The following is a 23,884-nucleotide window of genomic DNA, read 5'->3' as shown; positions in this document are numbered from 1 at the left end:
AAATATTTTAGTGACAGTAACATTATTTTACATCTGTGCAAACCTAGTGTCTGCCTTAAGTAGAAGAGCTGGATTTTCCTGTCTCTGTGTTCAGTCTGTGTTCAGTCAGCAGTGTCATACAGCCTCTGGAAAACTAAATCTAAACTCAGGAGGGTGGCTTAAAAGGTCAGTGATGTCTGAGTATAATTATGAGAAATTTCACTATCATCAGCCCCGTGAAAGAGATTTGGGGATTTGTGGAATCGCAGGACCATACTTTTAACTCATTGCAGCAGGCTGGGGGTTTAGCTCAGCGGCACAGTGCCTGCCTGGCAAACGCAAGGTCGTGAGTTCGATTCCTGGTACCGAAAAAAAAAAAAAAGAAAGAGTCATTGAATTACGACATTTTAGAAGTATATATGATTACTAAAACTTTTTTAAAACAAAAATCCTATCCCATCATATGTTCTGCTTCCTGTGTGTATGAAATTAACACTTAAAAAGAATTTAGGAAAATAGGGAAACAGCTGGGTTGAATAGAGGTATAAATATCTTTCAGAAGTTTTTTAGTTTTGCTATCAAATGATTTTTCTAGTGTTTACTTACCCATTGACCACAGACCTTCTTCATGATCCCTCTTTTTCCCACGCCACTCCAGAGTGATACCCCTCCCACAAGATTGCAGCAGTTTAGAAAAAGAAAGTTTTATGGATGAAAGGAATGTGTCCGCACCTCTTCTCTGTTTCTCTAGCTGGGAAGGGAAGGAAAGAGGAATAAAATTTAATGAGCACTTTCACTATGTGCCAGGTGCTTTACATATGTTATTTCATTTTAATCTCCAAACAGCCCTGCAGCATATTTACAGCCACATTCTTGCTCAAATAGAGTGAAGCTCAGAAAGGTTAAATAATGTGTCCAGGGCACACAGCGTCGAAGTGACAGAGCCTGATCCAAAACAGTCTGTTCAAAAGGACCGTACAATGCTGAGCTCCTGGTTTGTACTTTGTTTTTCATCTGTCCTTGCAGGTTGAAACCGTGGATGTAAACATTTTTATTGGGCTCTGTGTGACTTTATGATAGTAAAACAATTTGACTGCCCTGTGAGGTTTGTTCTTGCAGGATTAACTGTTTTTCATAAGTTATATTTTATACAGTCACATAACCATTTTTAAGACAAGGTTTATAATAATTTCATAAGTCCTAGTTCTTTAAAACAAAATGAGAGCAAGATGTGATATGTGTGTATATCAGTATCCATGAATATATTATGTATTGCATACATATAGTAATAAAAAAGAATATCAAAGTAAAATTTCCGTGTTTTACCACAGAGTACAGGATTTCCCCTTTTTGTGTGCTTAATTCTTATCTTAAAATGCTTGGTCCTTATGGTTTGTCAGAACTCTAGAAAGACAAGATCAGTCCTCAGGAACACGGTTTTGTTTCAGGTCACTCAGTACCTAACAGAGAAACCCAGCCTGGGAGTGGGAGGGTGTGTGGTAGGGGAGGTTGTCTTAGAGCCCTTTGGTATTGTTGAGGGAGTAATATTCTCCTTGCTTCTCCTGTGTGTGCGGTGGTATGATTTAGGACCCACAGTATTAGCAAATTTTCCAAGCCTTTCCAAGTTGGAGAGGCCAAAATACATCACTATACAGTCCTGAAGTAAGATCTGGTAGGATTCCTGGCTCAATACTGCATGGTTTTAAAAAGTAATACAGCAGCTGCCCTTCATGTATGTGTTTGTGAGTGGAACCTCCCACAAGCCCAACAGGCCTGAGTATTAAATAACTGCCAGGTAATCAAAATAGAGATGTAGCTGTCTTGAGAGTAAAGATTTTTTCTTGAAAAAGACTGGCAGTATAGGAGAGAAGTCCTGTGGAGGAGTCCTTACCTTCATATGGAGACAGGTGGAGAAAAATAACCAAAAGAATCCTCTTTAATCCTACTGCCACCTGCAGTTGTTTGTTACAGGGATTGCTTCCCCACTCACTAGGTTGATGGCACCTGAAGTGGTCAGCAGATTAGGGTGGCCGAGAGCTCTCAACATTTAGAAACATTTCCTCCAAAATGGTTGGCATGTTAAAGGAGCTTGAATACTGTACTTGAAAAATGATCCTAGAATTACTTGAAAAAATAAACATGCATGAACCTCCTTCATCTTTGATGATATCAGGTTAAGAAAGTGTTACTTTATAATAAGATGTGTATGTGTCACAATATTTTATGCTTTGCTTTTTAAAATACTTTACAAGATGGGTAAATGTTCAATGTAATAAAAACGTTCAATGGATAATATGCGGAGTTTTCCCCCAGCATAATTGTACAATATCAGGATTTGATAATATACATCTTTCTGACTTGTACTGTACAATTCACATGAATAAAAGAGGTCATTTTTACAAAAAGTATTTTGAAGACTTCATCATTTTTCTTAAGAGCCTCTTCTTTTGTAATTTAAATCAGTCTCTTTGAAAGGACATATTTGGTTCTCTTCTTGGAGATTTTTTAATACAAATTGTTACTTTTGGATGGTCCTGGGGATTGAACTCAGCACCGCTCACATGAAAAGCTGAGTTCTGAAGCTGAACTGCGCCCCTCAGTGGCCCTCGTAGACGCTTTCCTGACTAGGCATATTCTTATTGCACTTTTTTTTTTTTTTTTTTAAATTTTTAAAATTTTTTTCCCGGTACTGGGAATCGAACTCACGACCTCGCGCTTGCCAGGTAGGCGCTGTGCCTCTGAGCTAAATCCCCAGCCCCTAAAGCTTACTCTTTTTTATCTTTCCTTGTCTTGCTTTTGCCTGTGATTTTTATATATGGTCAGTCTGTGGCTGTTCTTGAATTATAATACCTGCAAGCATATCTGTGACTATATCTGTAGAAATAGTTTTCTCTGCGCTAAAAGTACCCAGTATGCTTGGAAGCTTTCCGGACACTCTTCTGCGGTGCACTGATATATTTCATTTTAATCTTTGCATGTTGAATGGATTTTTAATTACTGTAGGTTTATGGTGCTTCTAGTATATATGGTATTAATGGTATATATGGTTTATGGTGCTTCTAGTATATATAGTATATATGGATTAAGGCAAAATTGCTCTTATTTTTCTTCATCCTTGAGATTTTCTCAGCTATTTAATTTTTCATGTAACATTTTCCCCTGGAAAAATAGACATTAAAATTTTAAACATTATATTTTCTATATATCTTAATTGTGATTTTTCAGACAAACTTCTTTTTCAGACAAACTTCTTGATCAGAAGAGATGAACAAGGCTAGAATATCTGAGGGATGATGTTTGTGGAAGAAAATAAATAAACGGTTATCCTGTGATAGTTCTCAGATTTTTTTTACTGTGAAGCGATAATAGTAACATTTTTATGAATGTTCTTTTTAGAAATGATTCATTTAGTTAAAATCATGATTCTGTCCTCTATTAAGTATTGCTGAATGTAAATTATCAACATGAAATTACATTACTCATAAGGATTTCCTATGTAGTGTTTCTTCTAACTCTGGCCTGCGAAGCCTCTGTCAGAGGAGGCAAGTGCGGGGGTACAGATTTCCTTCCCATATATGAATTCTTGGTGGTGTCTGGCACTCAAGCCGTGTCTCTGCATCTTCGTGTGTATCACTTCGCTGAGAGTTCCCACATGGTAAAGATCTTTCTTTTTGTGAATGAAGAGGAACAGTGGCCAACCAGCTCCATGAATTTTATTAAAATAACATAAATAGCAAAAGTTTGACAGAGAGCCAAAGACTTTATTGTGTAGCATTCAGGTTTCTGTGAGGCACTTGAAATTCTGAGGTAAATCTGAGTGTGAGAAGCCAAAGAGATACCCTGCTCATTGCCTTCATGTTTATCCTTTGCCATTGAATATGGTTTTCATGGTGTGCAGATGGTCATTGATCATGGATCTTGTAGACGATTCCTGTGTGATAACTAAGTTTAAAGTATGAGGCCTCTAAGACCCTTCCCTTTTGTTGAATTTTGTACTCTGTATAAGTGTGGGTGTGGGTGTGAGAGAGACCGTCTGTCATTACCAACTTTCCAACATGGAAGAAAATAATCACTGTGGGTTACTTGGACTGGTTGTGGGTAGGAGAGTTGGTGAATTTTGCAGCTGTATCAGCAGTTGCTGCTCGTAAATATTGTTATATTGGAGTATAGGTTATGCATGCTGCAGAAAGGATTATTAAATTTAAAATTTGATCAGGTCAAAGTTTATGAAAGAGTCCCCCTCAGAGTTGGAGTGTTGATAAGAGCAGACCAGTGACTACCTAGAATAAACCAGAAGGAAGGGAGAGCTTTTGTTTTTGAAAGAAAGCTTACTAGGCTGATTCTAAAAGATAAGAAAAAGAAAGAAAGAAAGTCTTTGATCCCACTGATCTAGAAGGTTTTGTCCTATATACTACAGATACAGAATGATGATGGCTTTTTAGTGTCGTGTTTTAACAACTTGCTATAGATATGATGGTGAGCTACTACAGTAAGTGTTTTCATCTGGCTATATAGAACACCGAAAATGTCTGTTGATTGTTATTTATTTTCTTACCTTTATGGGGGAGGGGGTGGTGGTTAATAGCTTAAAGGTTTTTAACTGAAAATAAAAGCTGTCATATTTTCTGTCTTGGTGCTGTCCAATACCACACATTTGTCAGAGTTAAATTCCATAGCATCTGAATGCAGACGCTGAACTCTCCCTTTCTTTCACATAGGTTTCCACCTGAGTGGCACAGTGACAGAACCTGCAATACAATCGGAGCCAGAAGCTATTTGCAACGTGGCCATCAGCTTTGATCGTTGCAAGATTACCTCAGTGACCTGCAGCTGTGGAAACAAGGACATATTCTATTGTGCTCATGTTGTGGCACTGTCTTTGTACCGTATCCGCAAGCCAGATCAGGTCAAACTCCATCTTCCCATTTCAGAGACTCTCTTTCAAATGAATAGAGACCAACTACAAAAGTTTGTACAGTATTTGATCACAGTGCACCACACAGAAGTTTTGCCAACTGCTCAGAAATTAGCAGATGAAATTCTTTCCCAGAATTCAGAAATCAACCAAGTTCATGGTGAGTATAGACATTGACTTTAGAAATTTCTCTGGATTGTTTCATTTATAAATTCAGTTTATAAATTCAGCATCACCTGAATTAATGTGAAATAGGCCAGCAGCATAGTTCTTTGATACTTGAGAGAGATTTTCAAATTTTGTTTTGTACCCTAAAACATTTCTTTTTCAAGTATTTCTTGTCAGGTGGCAGGGCTTTTGTGCCCAGAGAAATCTCATTTGTTAAAAGCATAATTCTTTATGCTTATGTTTGTATCAGATATTAGTTATGAAAAGCATTTGTTAAGTCATTTCATTCACCCATTTCAGTAAACTAACTTGTACATATTCAGAATCTTTTTTCTTCTTTTTTGTAAAATTTATTTTCCATTGCAGGAAAATTTCTGAGAGAGTGCTTCAGGTTATATTTTTAGAAAAATACTGCAGTATATTTAGAATGTTTAGGATATAGGTAGTTGTTTTGTTTGAGGAATCACAAAAGTTTCTTTTATATATATACATTAAACATTTATTTGTAAACACGTTAATCAAGTGTTTATTTTGTGCACTATAGATATATTAACTCAAAAGAATCCTCCCAGAGTGCTGGGACCACAAGCATGCACCACTGTGCCTGGTTTTGGCACATTAAACACTAGTTTAGTTTGATCTGTAAACTTCTTTATGTGATCTTTAAACTTCGTATATTGTATAGTATGATTCCAATAGATCTGACTTGAAATCGTGGTGTAGAATTTGCTCATATTGTTTCATGTACTTCCTGTGGTGCATTGTCATTGATCTGGAGTAGCCCTGTCCAATAGAAAAACGCGGCCCACATGTGTACATTTAAATGTCCTGTTAGGTACAATTTAAAATATAAAAAGAAACATGTAAATTAATTGTAATGTTTTCTTTAGCTCATCATATATAAAACAACAATTTACATTTATACTAATAAATGCTACAACATTCATAAAAATGCTTCAGCAAGAGTATTGATATAAATTACTTTTTTCATATTAAAATCTGAAATCTTCTGCCTTTCATATTTAGAACTCACCTCAAATCACACTATAGACAAACTGCATATACTAGATGGCCACATGTAGCTAGAGTTACCCTATTAGACAGCACAGCTCTAGAGTAGTTTAGGTATAAGGATGTCATTATTTGTCCATTCCACTGACCAGAATGGCTTTCTCTTTTTTTTTTTTCTTTTTTCTTTTCTTTTTTCTTGTTTGTTTCTGTTTTTGCTTTTTGACATAGGGTCTCGCTATGTAGTTTAGGGCATCCTTAAACTCACTGTGTAGCCTGCACTGGCCTCAAACTCATGGCGATCCTCCTGCCTCAGCCTCCCAAGTGCTGGCATCATAGGCATGCCACCATGCTCAGCCTTCATTTTGAATAGACATACTATGAACATTCTTTTACAAGTCCCCTGGTACTATAAGGTTCATAGTTTTTATGTCAGAGAAGAGCCCACACAGTCAACATCCATGTAGCCATATTTCTTATAGTGCCCCTATAGAAGGCTTAGCTTTATTAAAGTAGCTACCAGGAGGTGTGCAAAGCAATAAAGCATTTTACTTGGCAGAGCCCACCAGTGTTAAATGGTATAAACAGCTGTGCTGCAGAGGTACGTTCAGCCCTCTTCAAGCACATGTATTCAAGGACTTTCAAGTAATCTTCTGTTGTGTCCTGTCATCTGTCTCGAATCTTGCTGCCTTGTGAGAATTCAGACCAGCTAACACTCACTCTGAGAAATATCTCAGGAGCCTATTTGTGGCTTATTAAATTGCTTAGCAGAAGAAGAATAGGATAAACCATCTCTCCAGACCTTTACATTCTTTTTTCCTTAGTTTATATAATCCCTTTAGCCTTCGTTTTCTGAGTTTTATTTTTTAATCAAAAGTCCACAGCAATAATTAGATGCTTGCTGTCTTTTCTTGCTTATTTTGAAGGATAGCAGCACTCAGAATTTTTTATCTAACCATGTTTAAGTCCATTTCCATGTTGAAATAGTGACACTAGTGAAACAGTGTATAAAACTAAGGCTGCTTGTGAGAGTATGTTCCCATGACATTATTTCTTTCAGTTTCTAAAAATGGAAGGAAAAGTGTCTAAGGGAGTATCAGGGACAGAAGCAGGTTAGCTTTAGACTCAGTGATATTTTCAAATAATTTTTTTGTATGAGAATGGCTTCATGAGAGCAGTGAACTTGAGCAGTGTATACTACCAGCCGTCTCCACCTGACTATCATCAGATTCGCTCGCAGCCTGAAAGCGGGCCAGTTATACAAACTACCTTCCATTCTTCTGTGACAAGTGGTGAAAAAGAGGCAAGCTAGGGAGCAGGCTGTGCCCCAAGTGATGAAATGGGAAGTCTGCTGCCTGGAGGATCTTACTTTAACTGCTAGATCAGTGACTTATGAGGGGATGGGAGTAAGCATATTTTGCAGTTATTTGACTACATGGCCCCACCTGCCTGCAAACATCCATACATAAAAACATTCGCTTTTTGTTAAATCTCTTTTTCAAACAGGACTTTCTTTTTTTTATTTTGAAGAGTATAAAACATAATAAAAACATTAGAAACGATACAGAATTTCAAAAAAACAAGGTGATAGGAATTCAACAATGGTTGTTGTATTGCATATTGTTGTCTTCAAAGTAGTTATTCAGATTACCAGATATAAGCATGTAAAATTGGTCTGAAAAATTAAGCATTAACTGTTCCTTTCAATAAACCAATAGAAATTAATACTGCAATTATCTTAGCTATCTTGTGTGTGTGTGTGTGTGTGTGTCTGTATATATAATTTCCCTCCCTTCTTTCTTTTCTCCTTTCCCTCATCCCAGTTGTTCTTTTCTTTAAAGCAGTTTCTTTCCCTTTCACAATATCTATTGTACTTTGCAGTTTTATTTAGTTTTTCAGGTTCTTACATTAAGGAGACAGTATGATGTTTGCACATGTGGGTCCAATTTATTTCACTTCTGAGTACAGTCTCTAGTTGCATCCATTTACCTATAAAAGCCTTGAGTTTATCTTTCTTTATAGCTGAGTAGTACTCCATTGAATAAAAATACCACATCTTTTTTATCCATTCCTCAGTTGATGGGCATTTGGGTTGTTTCCAAGATTTTTACACTCCTATAAACATGGGTGTACGTATATCCCTGGGGGATGTTTTCAGTTCTTCTGGAAAAATACTCAGAAGGGGAATAGCTGGGTTGAATGGGACCTCTAATCCTAATTTTCTGAGAGATCTCCACACTGCTTTCCACAGTGGTTGTACCAGTCTGCACTCCCAACACTGGAGAAGGGTTCCTTTTTTTCCCACAGCCCCTCCAGCGTTCATTACTGGTTGATTTCCTGATGATAGCCATTCTTTCTGGGGTGAGATGGAATCTCAGTGTTGTTTTAATTGGCATTTCTTGAATGACCAACAATGTTGAACGTTTTTTCATATATTTATTTGCCATTTGTGTTTCTTCATCTGAGAAGTATATACTAATCTCAGACCCATTTTTGGATTGGGTGTTTGAATTTTGGGGCCTGATTTTTTTTAATGCTTTATGTGTTCTAGGTAGAAGTCTTTTATCTGAGGGACAGTTGGCTAAAATTTCTTCCCAATTTGTGGATTTTCTTTTTACTGTGTTGGTGATTTCTTTCAGTGCACAAAAACTTTTCAGTACGATGAGATCGCAGTTGTTGATTCTTTGAAATATTTCCCGTGCAAATTTGTTTTTGTTCATGAACTCTCTGCCTACTATGTCTTCAAGATTTCTACCTACTCAAATAGTATTTTCTTAAATGGTTTTGTGGATGCATTTTTCCTCTGAGAAAAATATCTTGAACATGAATATTTAGAAGATTTAATTTTTCTCTAAGGAAAAATACCACTTTTACTTTGCTAGTTAAATAGGATTAAGGTAGGATTTAGACTTGGTTGTTTTAGTTTTTATGAAGACAACATTTAGCTTATACAAATTCTTTTTGAAAGAAAGGCATAATACAATTTGTAAGTGAATAGAAATATATTAATAATGTATGTTTTTCTCTTTTTCTTGTAAACTTACCTGATGTTTAACATTCTTACTTTTCCTTATTGTTGTAAAATATTTTTAAAGACTCTTATTCTAAAGAATTGAAGGTTTTTTCATTGGTTTCATACCCAATCCTAAACAAGGTTTTAAAAACGTATAATTGCAATAGTTTGTACATAGTAATATCTCCATAGATGCAGATTCAGTGAAGGCAGTTGGAATACAGCCGTAGTCATCATAATAGTTCAGTCCTTGTCAATAGACCTTCTTATGTTTTGTCATGTTTTCATAATTTCCCACATAATTTTAATTATCTTGTAAAATTAACCGCTGTATGCTGAAAGTGGCTGTAAGATAGTTAATGTTAATGGCCCACCCAGGGAATCGCCAGTTGTAGTTTGGTAATTTTTATGTAAAATTGTTTGCTGTTTCCTTTAGAGTCAGGTAAAACCTTCTACCTTCTCCCTTCTTAAAAAAGAAGTTGATATCTTTGCTAAATACTTTATTTAGAGATTTACTCATTTCTAAATACTAACTCCACTTTCTTAGTTATTTCAGTTCAGACTGTTGTGGCTGTGCATGCTTCCTATTACAGGAGATATATTATAAATTGGTAAATTGTGGTAGGACCAGTATTACACTTGAAATCTGAAGATCTAGAGGCAGGTGTTTTTGATATGTATTAGGTCACTGTGTGACCTTGGGTGGGGACTCACTTTTGCTTATATTTAAAATGTTCACAATCTCCTGTAATACTGTAGAAATTTTTAAAATGATATTTTATACAAATGTACAGTAATAATAGATAGCCAAGGTTACCTCATTGATTGGTGTCATGCCATAGTTAAGAAGAGAGCAGAAACCAACTGAGGAGTAGATGATTAAAACTAGAGTTGGAGGTCTGCTTGCTTTCCCTAGACTTGTGACACACACTTCTTCCTCTTCTGTCTTTTTGCTTTTACTGCCTCTCCATGGACTAGCTTGTATTAGGCAGATTATACCAAAAGGGTATTCTTAGAGGAAACCATGGTATTAATTTTGATATGGAACAGAGGAAAAAGGAGTTTATTCTAGTGACCCCTTTCACTTCCCAGAGCCTGAGCCAATTCTAAAAGTAGGCCAGACCCATCTTTTACTTTCTTGACATAAGATACCATCCCTTGACCCAAAAATACCGTCTCGGCCAGATATAGAGGGGATTTATTCACATGTCAGATGAGGGTTGACATGAGACAGCTAAGATCTCTTCCACATCTGACTTTCTGTTTTTGTTGGTAGTACATCTGCAGAGACACAAGAGGAGCCTAGGCTCCATACCACGAAAGTACACCCTCTGTAGTTTTGCCCAGGTATTCATTTGTGTGTTGTTCTTCTATTTCAGTTGGACCAGAATTCTTACAAATCCAAGCCCATGAATCCATTTGTGCCTGCCCACCAGATGCTTTTGTGTCTCAGTCATCTTATATATCTTTTTGTTCAGGCTCTCCCAGATACCAGCAAACAAACAAGAAAACCTATTCAATGGTCCCTTCTTCACAGTGTAGCTCTTCATTTCTGTGGGTTCCTTTGGGGAAGATACTGCAACCTGTTATCATGGTAACCTTCCTATGCCCAATACTTAAGATGTAATAAGCACTTGTATTTGTTAAACACAAAGCAATATTATTTTCTTTTACTCTTTCTTATTCTTAGTAGGAACTTGGAGACCTATTCTTTAAGGACATCCCCTCATACATGCGCCTGATCTACCAGTGAGTGACAGTTGGCGTTGTGTGATGCAAGCCTATGTCACACCTCTCCTTTTTAGTTCCCCGTGAATAGTCATGTTCGCTGTAATTGAGCTTGCATTAGCAACCAGTTTTCCAACTATCCTAGGGAGATAATTTGATTATTACGAGCGTATCCTTTTTATTGTAAGGCATTCTGATGTGACAGTTGGTAAAACAAAGGTGTGATCTACCAGTGGTCAACATAATTAGCAAATATATTTTGTAGGTGAGAATTAATGTTGTTCTAACTATATTATCTGAAAGTGCAGTAGTATGAAATGTAAAAGAAAATAGAAGGAATAAGAATTTTTTATTGGAAAAATTTATAATAGGATAGAGGTATAAAAAATAAAAACCCAAGTAAGTCCTCATTGGCTGTCCACACCCAACAGCTCCTTCGTTTCCACAGTACCCTGATTTGATTTGAGACTTTTTTCTTCATGTATACAAATACTCAGACCTGTGTACACATGTGTAATTTTTAGATGAGTACAATTCAAAAAGCAGTTCACAGTTGCAGTTTGCTTTTCTCTGTAAATGTATCATGCCTACCTTATTGTTTTAGTACAAATAGATCTACTACCATTTTGAATGTTGTGTAGTATTCCATAGCATGGACCTTTTTAACCATTAAGCTACTGAATAACCTTGAGGAAGTTATTTTCATTTTTTTTCCTATTGCATATAGTGCTGTTGTGACTGTTTTTCTACTGTTGTATGTGTGAATTTGTGCAAATTTTTTGAATAAGCTTAGTAGTAAGAATGTTAGAACAAATAGTATATGCATTTTTGATTTTGTAGTTATTGCCAAAATTTCTCTTGAGAAATGATCCATTTTTCCCTGAAGTTATAATTAAAAACTTGAAGTTTTTATAATATGATTTAAATACACTTAGTAAGAACATCGTCTACAGATAGTATATTTTTCCCTTCATGTGAAGTTTTTACATTTTTCTATAGCAAAGGAAGTAGTCTTAAAATTTAGGCTCTTAATATGGAGAAATCACAAATCTCTAGCCCATGAGGAATTTGCTAGGGTGATGCAGAGACAGCTAAGTGTACTTCTAGTCCAGTATTCTTCATCCGCTCTCCTTTCATCTCCAAATCTTGCTTCACACCCTGCAGTCATCTCTGACACCACCTCAGCCCTCACAGTTTGCAAAGGCTCGCTACCAGCTGTAATCTGTTTCCACACCCCACTTCTCTGCTTTAATGCACTCTCAGTCTCTGCGTGTTGTCCTGATGAGCTTTTGATTTCTGTCTCCTCAAGTTAACTTGGCTTAGAGTACTGGTCCCTTTGCTTTCAGGCTTTGTTACTGGGGCAAATAACTTGGTCTTTTGAGCCTTCAGTTTTCCTGTTTGTAAAATGTGGACAATAAAGAGTGCCTACTTCGTACAATCAGGAGGGCCAAAGGCTAGTTTGTGGCTGTTGTCCGCATCACCTCCATGTGACAGTTGACATGAGTCTTCAAGGGTGGTAGTAAATACAGCAGTTGAGGAAAATAATTCTGAACTATTGTTTTGTTTTGTTTTGTTTTTAAGGCAATCTGAGCATACTATTCTTAAAGCTTGCAAACATAGTAGATCTCATTTAATGAACTTGAAGTCAGGTTTGTAAAAATAAGGCTACCTGAGAACTTCTCATTTAAGCCTTCATATTTGGTGGTGGTTTTTTTTTTGTTGTTGTTGTTGTTTTTTTGAGACAGAGTCTTGCTGTGTAGTACAGGCTGGCCTTGAGTTTACTGTGTAACTCAGGCTGGCTTTAAACTCACAGTTGACCCTCCTGTGTCACCCTCCCAAGTGCTGGGATTACAGGCATGCACCACCACGTATGGCAAGTGTTCATATTTGTATGCCAAGTAATTGCTGACACGTTTATTAAAGGAGTATTGGAAAGTGACTAACTTGATATGTGCTCACTCTGTGGGGTTTTTCTTTATTTGTTTGCATCTATTGAAGTGAACATTTTTATTCTCCTTGTTTATTGGATTATATTGATTTTTATTGAGTATAATTATACTCCGCAGTTTTTAATGAGTTTTGGAGAATGTACAAACATTTTATTGCTTTTTTATCCTTATAAAGTACATGGTTATTTCTGTACATGAATAAGTATACTATTGAACTCTTGAAGTAAATTAAATGGTAACAAGATATGAATAATAAAGGCAGAAGAGAGGAAGTAATAGCCGAGGGGCCTTAAACCCTGATAGGTCAATTTGAGGGCCCTGAGATATGTGCTGATAGCAGTGCTACTTGTTCCCTTCCTTGGCATTCACCTGAAAGGAAAATGGTTGGGAGAGCAGAGCCTGGTGTATGCCAGGCCTTACTCTGGCATCAGCCCTACAGCTTAGAAGCCATCTTGTCCTTTAACCACTCCTGGAGAGAACACTGCATTCTGTCATGCAGTAGTGTCGCATGGGCTGACGGTGGATGATAGGTGAAGTTATGGCTCTCCCAACTATAACACAATTGTAAATTGAAATGGAGCCATTTCTTAGTCACCACCTTGAAATAAGAATTTAATTCAGGATAAAATTGAAATCTTGTCTAGAGTGTGTCTATTCAATGTACATTATTTTTTAGCAGTCCTAGTTTTTTTCCCTCTCAGCTCTAAGGAAAGACTTTTGTTTGAGTCTGAATCACTGAAGTTTGCTGTCTTGCCCTTTTTTCTCTCAGGGCTAGTGGTCGATGTCAGGATTTTGCCTTCAGCTTGTAAGACAGGTGTACCAGTGTCTTTGTACTCCACAGACATAATGTTTTCTAGTGTGAAGAGCAGGCACTAAAACTGTGGGAGATGGCATTCTATTATTGGCCTTGCAGAAGAGACTAAATTAATTACCTCTTCACTGTAGACATCTGCTGACTGCATCTTCCTAAACAGACATTTGACAATTTCAACAAAAGGAACACTATTAAAAGTATAAGTAGTTAAAAACCTTGTTTGGACTATAGTGTTACTAAAAGCAGTTCAATCACAGAATAAAAATATTAAGTATGTAAGGCACAGCATTTCACTTTTTCCACGTCTTGAATTTGTTCTCCAGGTGACTGAGAGGAAAGGAAATATCACCACCCCCCACATTAGACCTCAAAAGCTATTGGTAACTCAGTGTACCAAATATAGCATAGGCCCATTGTGAACATGCCTTCATAGCTCAAAATGTGCAAAATAATTTGTCTTGTCTGTGACTATATCCATGGCATGAGATAGTTCTTTCATTAAGCACATCTTAAATGTGTCTCATTCCATATACTGGAGAGGCATTTGTGTGATCCCTCAGGACTCTGCATACTTTTCAATAAGATTCAGAATGTGACACTGCACTTAACATTCTGTCCAAATATAGAACCTTCTCTCCCTCTCTCCTACTTTTATTCCCAGTAGAGATCCTGATTCCGTAGGTCTGTAGCAGTGCCTCAGGAATTTTGGTATGCTTTTAAGTTTGGGAATTATAGGGATAAGGGAGTTATGGTGTTGGTATAAACTAAAGAACCAAGAAACTAAGAACCAAGTCACATGGAGACACGGGAAGCCTGAGACTTAGTGGTTCTTTATGTGTGTGTGTGTATTCTCCTTTGCTCTTCTCCTGTGGTATCATATTACCAAGGTAGGAGGATGTAAGTGAAACTATCCCTGTCTGGAAGTGAGTGGCAGTTAAACTGTTTCACTTCCCCTTCACCAGATAATTTCACTTTCCCTGAAGGCTTGAAACTGAAGAACTAAGCTTCATTAATAAAATACCCACAAAGATTAATTATGCAGTTGTAAATATTAAAGCATTTATAGTTATAAATATAAATAAGGGTAAAACATGGTAAGTTTAAAAACATTTTAATGGGCCATTTAATTTATATACATAGAAATTCGGGTTCCTGCTTAGCTGAGGGATGGATATCTAATAACAAATGTATAAATAATTATGTTTCTCTTTTCATTTGTTTGCTTCTCAAATGCTGAGAAGTTTGTCTTTGAGGATAGTCATCAATAGGTAGAAATACATTTTGCAAATCTTACATTTTATATAAGACTTACACAACACTCAAATGCATATAATCAAGACATATTAGGATTTCATTAATTAGACCTCAGCATTAAAGCTTAATACGTGAATATGTACTTTGTATAAGAATGTTAACATATAAACGTAAGTTTTATTTATTCACCAGTTACCTTTGCTTGCATTCTTATAATTTAGGAAGTATTCTACATTGCATGGGCAAACTTCTGATTCTCACTTCCTGGTTAATTTTTTTATTCCTGTATTTATAGAACTTTAAAGTTGAAGAATGGAGGCCTGAGGAACTTACGTAATTTGCCAGAGGATACCGTTTTTTCTAAATTGTGCTCAGTACTTAAAGTCTCTGAGTTGTAGTGCAGATCTAAGGACCCTCAACATCCTTTCAACTTGTGTGTAAACTTTTATAGACTATTTATTTGTAGTGAAATTTTATTCACGGGCCATTTTCTGGTGTCTTTCCTCTCCCTCCAGTACTTTCAAGAAGTTAATTCTGACACCAGCTTACCAAAAATAAAAACTAAAATCAGAAGCAAGTGTCTTAAAAACTTGAGAAAACTTAATTTATGCATTTATTCATTTACTATTAGATATGTCTCTATTTGGGCAAGAAACAGAATCTGTGTATTTAAATTAAGTGGTCCATCGAAGCAACTTCAAAATCTAACATTTCTCTTTAAAATATAATATGTTAAAACCTATTTGATTTCAAGGAAAATGTGCTATGTAATTTAAGTGAAGAGTTATTCCTGGATCCTTCTTATCACTTCTTGCTCTTAGCTTGAAAAAATTAAGAATTGAGTGTATCCTGAAGTTTTTGGAGTGTATCCGAATGTAGATCGCTTTGCCAGTTCAGATTTCTTCCAATTTAAATTCAGATCCACTTTAAATACTTGGCTACAGTTGTGGTAAACTGGAGCTCCATGTCTCTGCCTCAGCTCTGCCTCGAGCTGCTGAGCGCCTTCAGCTCCACTGCATGTCAGCCCGAACCAAGGAAGGTGAAGACGGGACTCCCAGACCTCCACTGAGATGGGAGTCCCAACAAATAACTAAGAAAGTCAGAGAAGCTGAGGAAAATAACCATTATGAGGGTAGAAGGAAGATGTATGTAACTCAGTTCATCAGAAGGAAGAGTGGAAGTGGCTGGTCCCTAGATAGTTGGAATTTTGTTTAAAGAAAATAAGAGGCATGTGTCGCTTCCAAGCACAGTTTTAACAAGACACTGGGAAAAACTTAAAAGTTTTGACCCTGCAGTTCATTTGTTTGTAGAGTCTCTTCTAGTACATTTATGTAAAAAGTACATAGCATTTTGTGTGCAGAGGGTATGTGTGCAGATGTCCCTAGAATTGGGGGTATGTGACATAGGACCCGTGAATCCCTGTGGAATATGTTTGTAGACCTAATAACTCTTCTAAGCATGTGCCTCTGTAAAGCTGTGTGTAAGAAGGAGTCATACTAACGAGCATACTCTTCCTTAAATTTATCTTTAATTTAAGGTTGACAGCCCTTGCCTTGACGTCAGGGCTCAGCTTTAACTCCAGGGTTCTGGGATGTGTTGTTTGGCAGGGAGAACCAGAAGACTGGAGTTACCAGTGTGGCTGTGGACAAGTCATCACCACTGGAACCTGTTTCACTTTCTGTAGGATGGGAATTATGATCTGTAGTCACCTCCAGGGACATTCTGAAGAGAAAATGAGATAATCTATGTAAGGATGCTTTACAGTGGTTCTTTATCTTTCAAATAAGAGTCCAGACTCCTTTTCCTAGAGGAAAAAAATACTTACATGCCTTTCTCTCTTTTCCTCTTAAGAATTTCACGGCCCAGTAGTGGCTAGGTGGTAGCGGCAGTGATGAATAGGACAGATAAAATCCTTGCTGTTAAGGAGCTTAAACATCTGCCTAGTTGCCCAGCCCTACTTGGAATAACTTTTTCCTCCTGACTTCAGGAAGAGCTGCTCTCCAGCTTTTCCCAAAGAGGACACTTGTACCTCTTGCCCTCCTCGCTCATCTTTTTTCCCAGGCTTTAAATTTTAGCCAGCTCTCTGCTTAAAATCCTGTCCCTTCTTTCTTCTTCACTGTCCGAGAGGCATTTCAGATTCACCACATCTGAAACTTAATTTAAGGACCTAAATGCCTCCTCCCCGCTCCCACAAACCTAGTCCTCTCTAGTGGTCTCTGACCCAGGGAGTTGTCTATTGTTCCGTCTAGTTGTTTAATCCAGAAACCTGTCTCTAAACCCTTTGATAGCTCCTACATCACATCGCCACTTCCCTGCCAAGTCTTTTTATTTATGTCCTAAATTCCTGTCAGATTATCCTGTTCTGTTCTTGCTGTAGTTTTCGAGTTACTATCTTCATCCTGTGTATATCACAATAGCATCTCACTGTTCTTATATATTTTACTCCCCAATCTATCCTCCACATTTCAAATGAAGGCTACATTTTTAGAAACATAAATATATTTCACATGGTTCTAAACATTTTAAAATATGAAAAAATTCAATGAAGAATCTTTCCCCCATGTACCTCGGATACTCATTTTACCATTTTACCTTCCCAGAGGTGTTCTGTGTATATAAAGACATACAAATACTGTTCATAAGTTCTTTTAACATTATTGGGCTGAAACTGTTAGTGTTAGAGCACTTGCCTAGCGTCCCCAGACCAGCAGCTCAACAAAAAACACCCACAGAAGCCTCATTATTACTACGAAAGGTGGTATATTTTGTGTCTATTTTTTTCTTCCCCTAGATATTTTTCACTCAGCAGTGTATCTTGGTCATTTTCCACTGTAGTACATGGGGAAATCTCCCCATTTTTATGGCTACACAATTAATATTTCATGGTAGGAGTGTTGAAATGCTGCATATTAGGGCAAACATCTTTTACTGTCTGTTCCAGAATACTCCATTCTTTTATTTCAGATATCCTTGTCATGAATTCCCACTCATTACTCTCAGGGTGAAAGAAACTTAAGTTCTCTACCAGTGAAAGCCCTCTGAATCTCGCCTGCTTTGTTGCTACAGGATTAGCTTGCAGCGCTCCTGCTCTCATCCTCTACTTACGAGTTATATGAACTTTTATTTTCTCTACATACCATAGTTTTTTTCCTCCTCATATGCAGATCTATCTCTTCTCTTTCCTGAGTTTAGTTAACTCCCAATTAGTTTCTAATCTGCATATGGCAGACCTCAGCTCAGGGCCCTTTTTTCTAAACATGCTTTTATTCCAGCATTCCCAAGCCAACTCAGCTCTTTCCTGTAGCTTCCCAGATCTCTGACCTATTCCTTAGAGTAACTTTCACTTATTATTATATATTTATATATGATTATTAGATCAATATCTAGCTTAGATCAATATCTAGCTATGATTATTAGATCAATATCTAGCTTAGAGCAATGTCTTTCACATAGTGGGTTGCAACCCTTCATAGGTTATGGAATCAGTTTAAAAGACTGTGACAAGTTTTTTCTCTCATTCTAAACATGAGGCAGAATACAGATTAACAGACCTCTTCTTTTGTAGTAGGGGTATTTCTATTTTTTTCCACCAAACTTCCTTTAGATTAATAACCAACCACATAAGTACACAGACCTATAAGTGTAGTAGGCATGATGGTAAAATGTTTTTTTGTTGTGGTTCTCAGTAAAAAAAAGTTTGAAAGCCTGTGAATTAAACTAAATTAAATTGGTAAGAGGAGGAATTATGTCTAGTTTTCGTGTACCATGCCATCCCCAAGTCTAGCAGAGAAGCAAGCTGGTGAGTCAGGCACTCAGTAAATGTGCTAACTGCTGAGTGAATGAATGAATGTAATGCTTTTTTAGGAAAGGAACTTAGCAGCCTTCCTTTACTAAGGTCTAGTGGATCCTGGTACTAAGCAGATGTTAGTGATTATTTTCTTGGCCAGTTGAGTTTGTACTAGACCATTAAAAGACAAGAAAATTTAATATAAAACTACCCCTACAAATGTACTTTTTTAGGATTGACAAGGAGATGAAACCGGGAGGAGTGAAGGGTTTTTAGGTTTAATTTGTTTCTATTTTTTACCAATCTTGGACATTAAAATAGTGTTTTATTTTCTTAACAACTAATGAAATTTAATTTTTACCTAAATATCTGGGTAATTTTTTTGTATTTCTAAGGTAGTTTGCACACACATATGGGTTATTACATAGCTGTTACCTTTTGTGTGTACTTCAGCAATAAAATATTTATGCAGTTTGGCAAGGTGATACTACAACCTGGTTTAGTACAACAGCTGCACTGCCTGTTCCCATGTGGCTTGATTTCCCTTTTTAATCTTTAGTTTTCTGCAACTAAAGACTTATGTCAGCATGTAGTCTCTCCAGCAGTAGATAACAATGAAGCCTTCGTGAATCAACACAGTAAAGAGTGAACTACTTTGCTGAGTTTACTTTTCTGTATTTTTCTAATGTCTCTAAAAAAGTTTTCTAGTGTGTCCTACACAGTGGAACTTTATAAACATCCTATATTTATAATAAGACTTTTTGTGACATTTGAATTCTTTTTTTTTTTTTTTGGTCCTGGGAATCAAACTCATGACCTTAGGCTTGCCTGGCAAGCACTTATGCCGCTGAGCTATATCTCTGGCCCTTGAATTCTTTTTAAAAAGCATATAAATTCATCTCTAAAGATAAATCTAATCTTTAAAAATGGAAGTATTTTAGTTCTAGAGTAATCTGCATTTAGCGTAGCAAAAAATCTGTAAGTCTTGGAAGTAAGAGTGATTTTACTATTTATTTTCAACCATAAATTTATGTGTATAATTAAAATTGAGATTGTATTTTTAAATGTTTAGGTAAAAATAGAGAACTGTAATTATTTTCAAGTTTGTGTCAGAATCCATTGGACACAGTGTTTTTATCTAGCACATGTGTTACTTTTTTCTTTCTATTTTTAGGTGCTCCTGATCCAACAGCAGGTGCTAGTATAGACGATGAAAATTGCTGGCACTTAGATGAAGAGCAGGTTCAAGAACAGGTTAAACTGTTCCTTTCCCAAGGCGGGTACCACGGATCAGGGAAGCAGCTTAATTTGCTCTTTGCAAAGGTATGATTATTTATTTTTAAAGAATTATTTATATATACAAAGAAACTGCTAAAGATCATTTTTATAAATGATAAAGCCTGTTTTATTAAAGAAAAAGTTTCAATTAATCAAATAGCTAGAAACTTTTGTATTATAATACAAGCTTTAGTTTACTTGAGTGACCCTACACAAATATATGGGACATTTTTCTTTCTCTTACTTCCTATTAGTAAAGTGATGATAATTTATACAATTTAGAAAAACTACTTTGAGTAGTAAAAACAAAATAAATGACTTGATGTTATTTAACATAGCATCTTTTCAGATTTTTCTTTTACTAGTTAGTTTTCCCAGGTGGAGTATAACTTAAAATACAGTCCTTAAAATATGCATTAAATATTTAGTTTAATAATGTTAGCATCTTTAAGTTAATTTCAAAAGCATGGATTTTAGAGTCATACAGACATCAAGTTTCTAATCTTACTGAGTGTATGAACTTTAGCAAATTTAAGTCAAGTTCCTCATTTATAAAATTAACTAATGGTATATACCTCCTAAAGTTGTTTTGATAGTGATGTTAAATGATGACGTGTAGCATTCAGTTTGACTACTCAAAACTCATGGCTAAGAATCAGGTGGTCACACATGCTTGCAAGTAGAAGCTGTATCTTGCTTTATGCAGAATTTCTAGTACTGTAGACATTTCTAAATACAGGGTAAAATGCCTTTTAAGTAATACTAAAACAATATATTTTCACTGGAGGTACTGCCATCATTAAGGATAATATATTAAAATAGGTAGGAGAATAGATAACTGTGTTCACTGATACTTCCATTAAATATTAACTAACATTTATAGTGATTAAAAGTTGTAGAATTAGGATGACTTCTATTATTTAGTATAGCCAGAAAATAGTGTGTTTTTAATAAATATTTATCCCGTAGGCCATATGTAGATTTCCAATTTTCCAAGAAATGAATAACATTTAACTCTAAAACTACTTCATACATGATTTGATCATTTCTTTAATAATCCACAGACACTTCAAATTCATGTAATTCATCAGAGTCAACAGTCTGAAAGTTTATTACATGTAGGTTATAGATGTACTTGAGTTTAGTAGAGTTCTAGTTTATATACATTACAGTAAACCATTTATTTTATTACTATTGCTGAGCAGTAGGTTAGAAATTTATCAGAAAAATAAGTATCAATTCAAACCCATTCATAAACTTATAATGTAAAATGTAATATATATTTAGACATGCAGGAAGTATTAAAATACATATTTATATGTTCTAATGTCAATACTGGCCAAGTGGAAAAATGTAAAAAGTGTATTATACTGATCTGTATTTATTTTTCCCCTATGTATTATGTATACATGGTGTATGCCATGTGAAGTAGAAGTGACATCTAATTTTGGAAATGGCATAACTTCTGGAGTTAAAACAGATCTGGGTTTGAACTCTGATTCTAGCTATTACCCTTACTCTTTAGGCTAGTTACTTCTCTGAACCTTGGCTTTATAATTTGTAAATAGGGATTATAATCTGACCTCCTTTACATAGTTGTTTGAAGATTGAATAATAGCCATAAGTGTAAATATAACTCTTTAGTATGATAGGCAGTAAATGCCAACTTCCTGGGCTCCTCCCAGGTTTTACCTGTTCATGATTTTTTAGAGCTTCCACATTGGGAATAAATTTTTTACCATTACAGAAATAACCCTTTGAGAATACAACCTCTGTGATTCATGGTAGAAATGCTTTTGAATTCTTTGAAGGGCTTTTCCTAAAGCAAGTGAGGGAGTTCCTAGTGTTTGTTAGGGTCAAGGTCTGAGGCAGGATCTTTGATCTCTCACATTTAGGCAGCTTTTTTGCTGATCTGCCATTTCCACCTTTACTTACCTTTCACATAGGGAGGAACCTGAAAAGTGGAATCCCTTCCTCCTCTATGTCCAGTTTAGGACCTTGCTCCAGTGATTTCTTAAAGTGACAACTGGTGTTCAGTTAAGATTCTTATTTGTCGAATACACAATATATACATGCTTTGGGAATGGATGGATTCATTTAGTGTTTCCTACAGACTTACCTTTCTTTATCTCTTCTTTCATCTGGATTGTGAAGCACAGGAGAAAAGGGTAGAACTTGAAGTTCTAGTTTAAAAGGCCAAGTTAATTTATTAAGTCAGTGCTTGTCCTGTTTTGTGGATCATTCATACAGAGCAAGAGAGTTCTTGAACCTACACTCTGGACAGTTTCCTTTTACCGTTTCAGAACATTACTATCTGAGTGAATGTATGTGGCCCTTTGGATCCACAGGGTCTGCATTAGCAGATTGAAAATATAGCTAGGTGGGGCTGGGGATTTAGCTCAGTGGCACAGTGTCTGCTTGGCAAGCGTGAGGTCGTGAGTCAGATTCCCAGTACCGAAAAAAAAACAACAAAAAAAAGAAAATATAGCTAGGCCTACAGTTATAGTTGTATCTGTACTGAATATATGCAGACTTTTTTTTCTTGACATTATCCCCCAGACCATACAGTGTAACCAATAGTGGAAGGTATTATAAGTGCTGTAATGTGGAGATTAAAAGATGGGAAGATGTGCAGAGGTTATGTGCAATACTGTGCCATTTTATGGAAGAAACTTGGATCTGGGCAGGTTTTGGTATTTCCAGGAGGTTCTAAGACTCATTCCCCATGATTGAGGGACAACTGTATACTGGTCTTTATATTTAAAAACTATGGCAAGAGGCTTTAAAATTACTAATCTATCTAAAAAATAAATGGCTTTTTGTACAACTCTGTGAATATAGTAAAAATCATTAACTGTGTAGTTTAAGTTGATGAATTATATGGTATATGAAATTATGACTCAAAAAAGCCATAACATTATCATGTTACTTTAAAAGAGGACCTCATCATCTGTGTTGTTGCAATATAAACTTGACCACAAAATGTACTTAGTTTAGATAAGAGTAGTACTTTGATGGAGGCCTCAAAAAATTTGTTTACACCAGACAGATGAAACACAGTTTAATCATTTACCTTAATCATATATGTAAAACAACCAAAAAATTTTTGGAATAGGAAAGTAAGAGAAACTTTCCTCATACAGTTTTTAAACAGAATCAGTGGTCATTTCTCTGATTAAATTGCAATTTAGGATAGAGATCACATTTTAACTACTTCCGTTTGCTTAAAGGAGTTGATGTGAACCATTCTCTCTCTCTGTCTCTCTGTCTCTCTCTCTCACACACACACAAGAAAAGGTAAAAATGGTTTGTCTCTTGCATTGCTATTTTGATGGGGGGGTTGGTTTGTTTTTGTTTTTTTGAACATCTTCTAAAGGTCTGCTTTCCCCTGAGGTGCGGGAGATGTTGAAGATGAGGGATTCCAATGGAGCCCGTATGTTGACCTTGATAACAGAGCAATTCATGGCTGACCCTCGCCTGTCACTTTGGAGGCAACAAGGCACTGCGATGACTGACAAATACAGACAGCTCTGGGATGAGCTGGGTAAATATGTTTCCTAAAAATTACCATTGAGTTGTACATGGAAAAAGGCCAAAGTTGAATGTTTTAAGAGTATGGTTGCAGCGTTGCTGAGCACTGCTGCTCTCCATGAACTTGTTGCCAGTATTCACTGGTTAGAAGAACAGGAAGAATGCGCACTTGAGCTAGCATCTGCAGAAAACTGTGGGCAAGATTTGGGGGGAGTTACTTGAGGAAAGTAAGTGTGGGTAGCTACCTTTAAATACATGGGGGAAGAAGGTATTATTTTAACCTACTTTAATTTTATAGTGCTAGTCATTTGTTTCCAAATTAATATTGTAATCAATTCATCTAAAATTTGGAGTCCTCTGTAGTATTTTGATACTCATTTTATTTTTGGCTGCCACAGAGTTAGGTGAACTGTTGGTCCTCAGAACGGACTGCTTGTTGGTCCCAGGTCTAGACCAAGAG

The 23,884-nt window shown here is 36.2% G+C and overlaps 1 protein-coding gene across 1 annotated transcript in view; it reads left to right on the top strand.

The window, feature by feature from the left end:
- The window catches only part of Zswim6 (zinc finger, SWIM-type containing 6), a 178,759-nt gene that overhangs the window by 110,350 nt on the left and 44,525 nt on the right, over positions 1 to 23,884 (top strand). Inside the window, exons 2-4 of the mRNA XM_005392647.2 lie at positions 4,698 to 5,054; positions 19,790 to 19,938; positions 23,287 to 23,437. Coding sequence (XP_005392704.1) covers positions 4,698 to 5,054; positions 19,790 to 19,938; positions 23,287 to 23,437 — 657 coding nt within the window. The remainder of the gene's footprint in view (positions 1 to 4,697; positions 5,055 to 19,789; positions 19,939 to 23,286; positions 23,438 to 23,884) is intronic.

The sequence above is a fragment of the Chinchilla lanigera genome, unplaced genomic scaffold (assembly GCF_000276665.1).
Source record: "Chinchilla lanigera isolate Chin_1 unplaced genomic scaffold, ChiLan1.0 scaffold00045, whole genome shotgun sequence".
NCBI classification, from domain to species: Eukaryota; Metazoa; Chordata; class Mammalia; order Rodentia; family Chinchillidae; genus Chinchilla; species Chinchilla lanigera.
The sequence above is the reverse complement of the archived record's forward strand: the minus strand, read 5'-3'. Positions and strand labels throughout refer to the sequence as shown.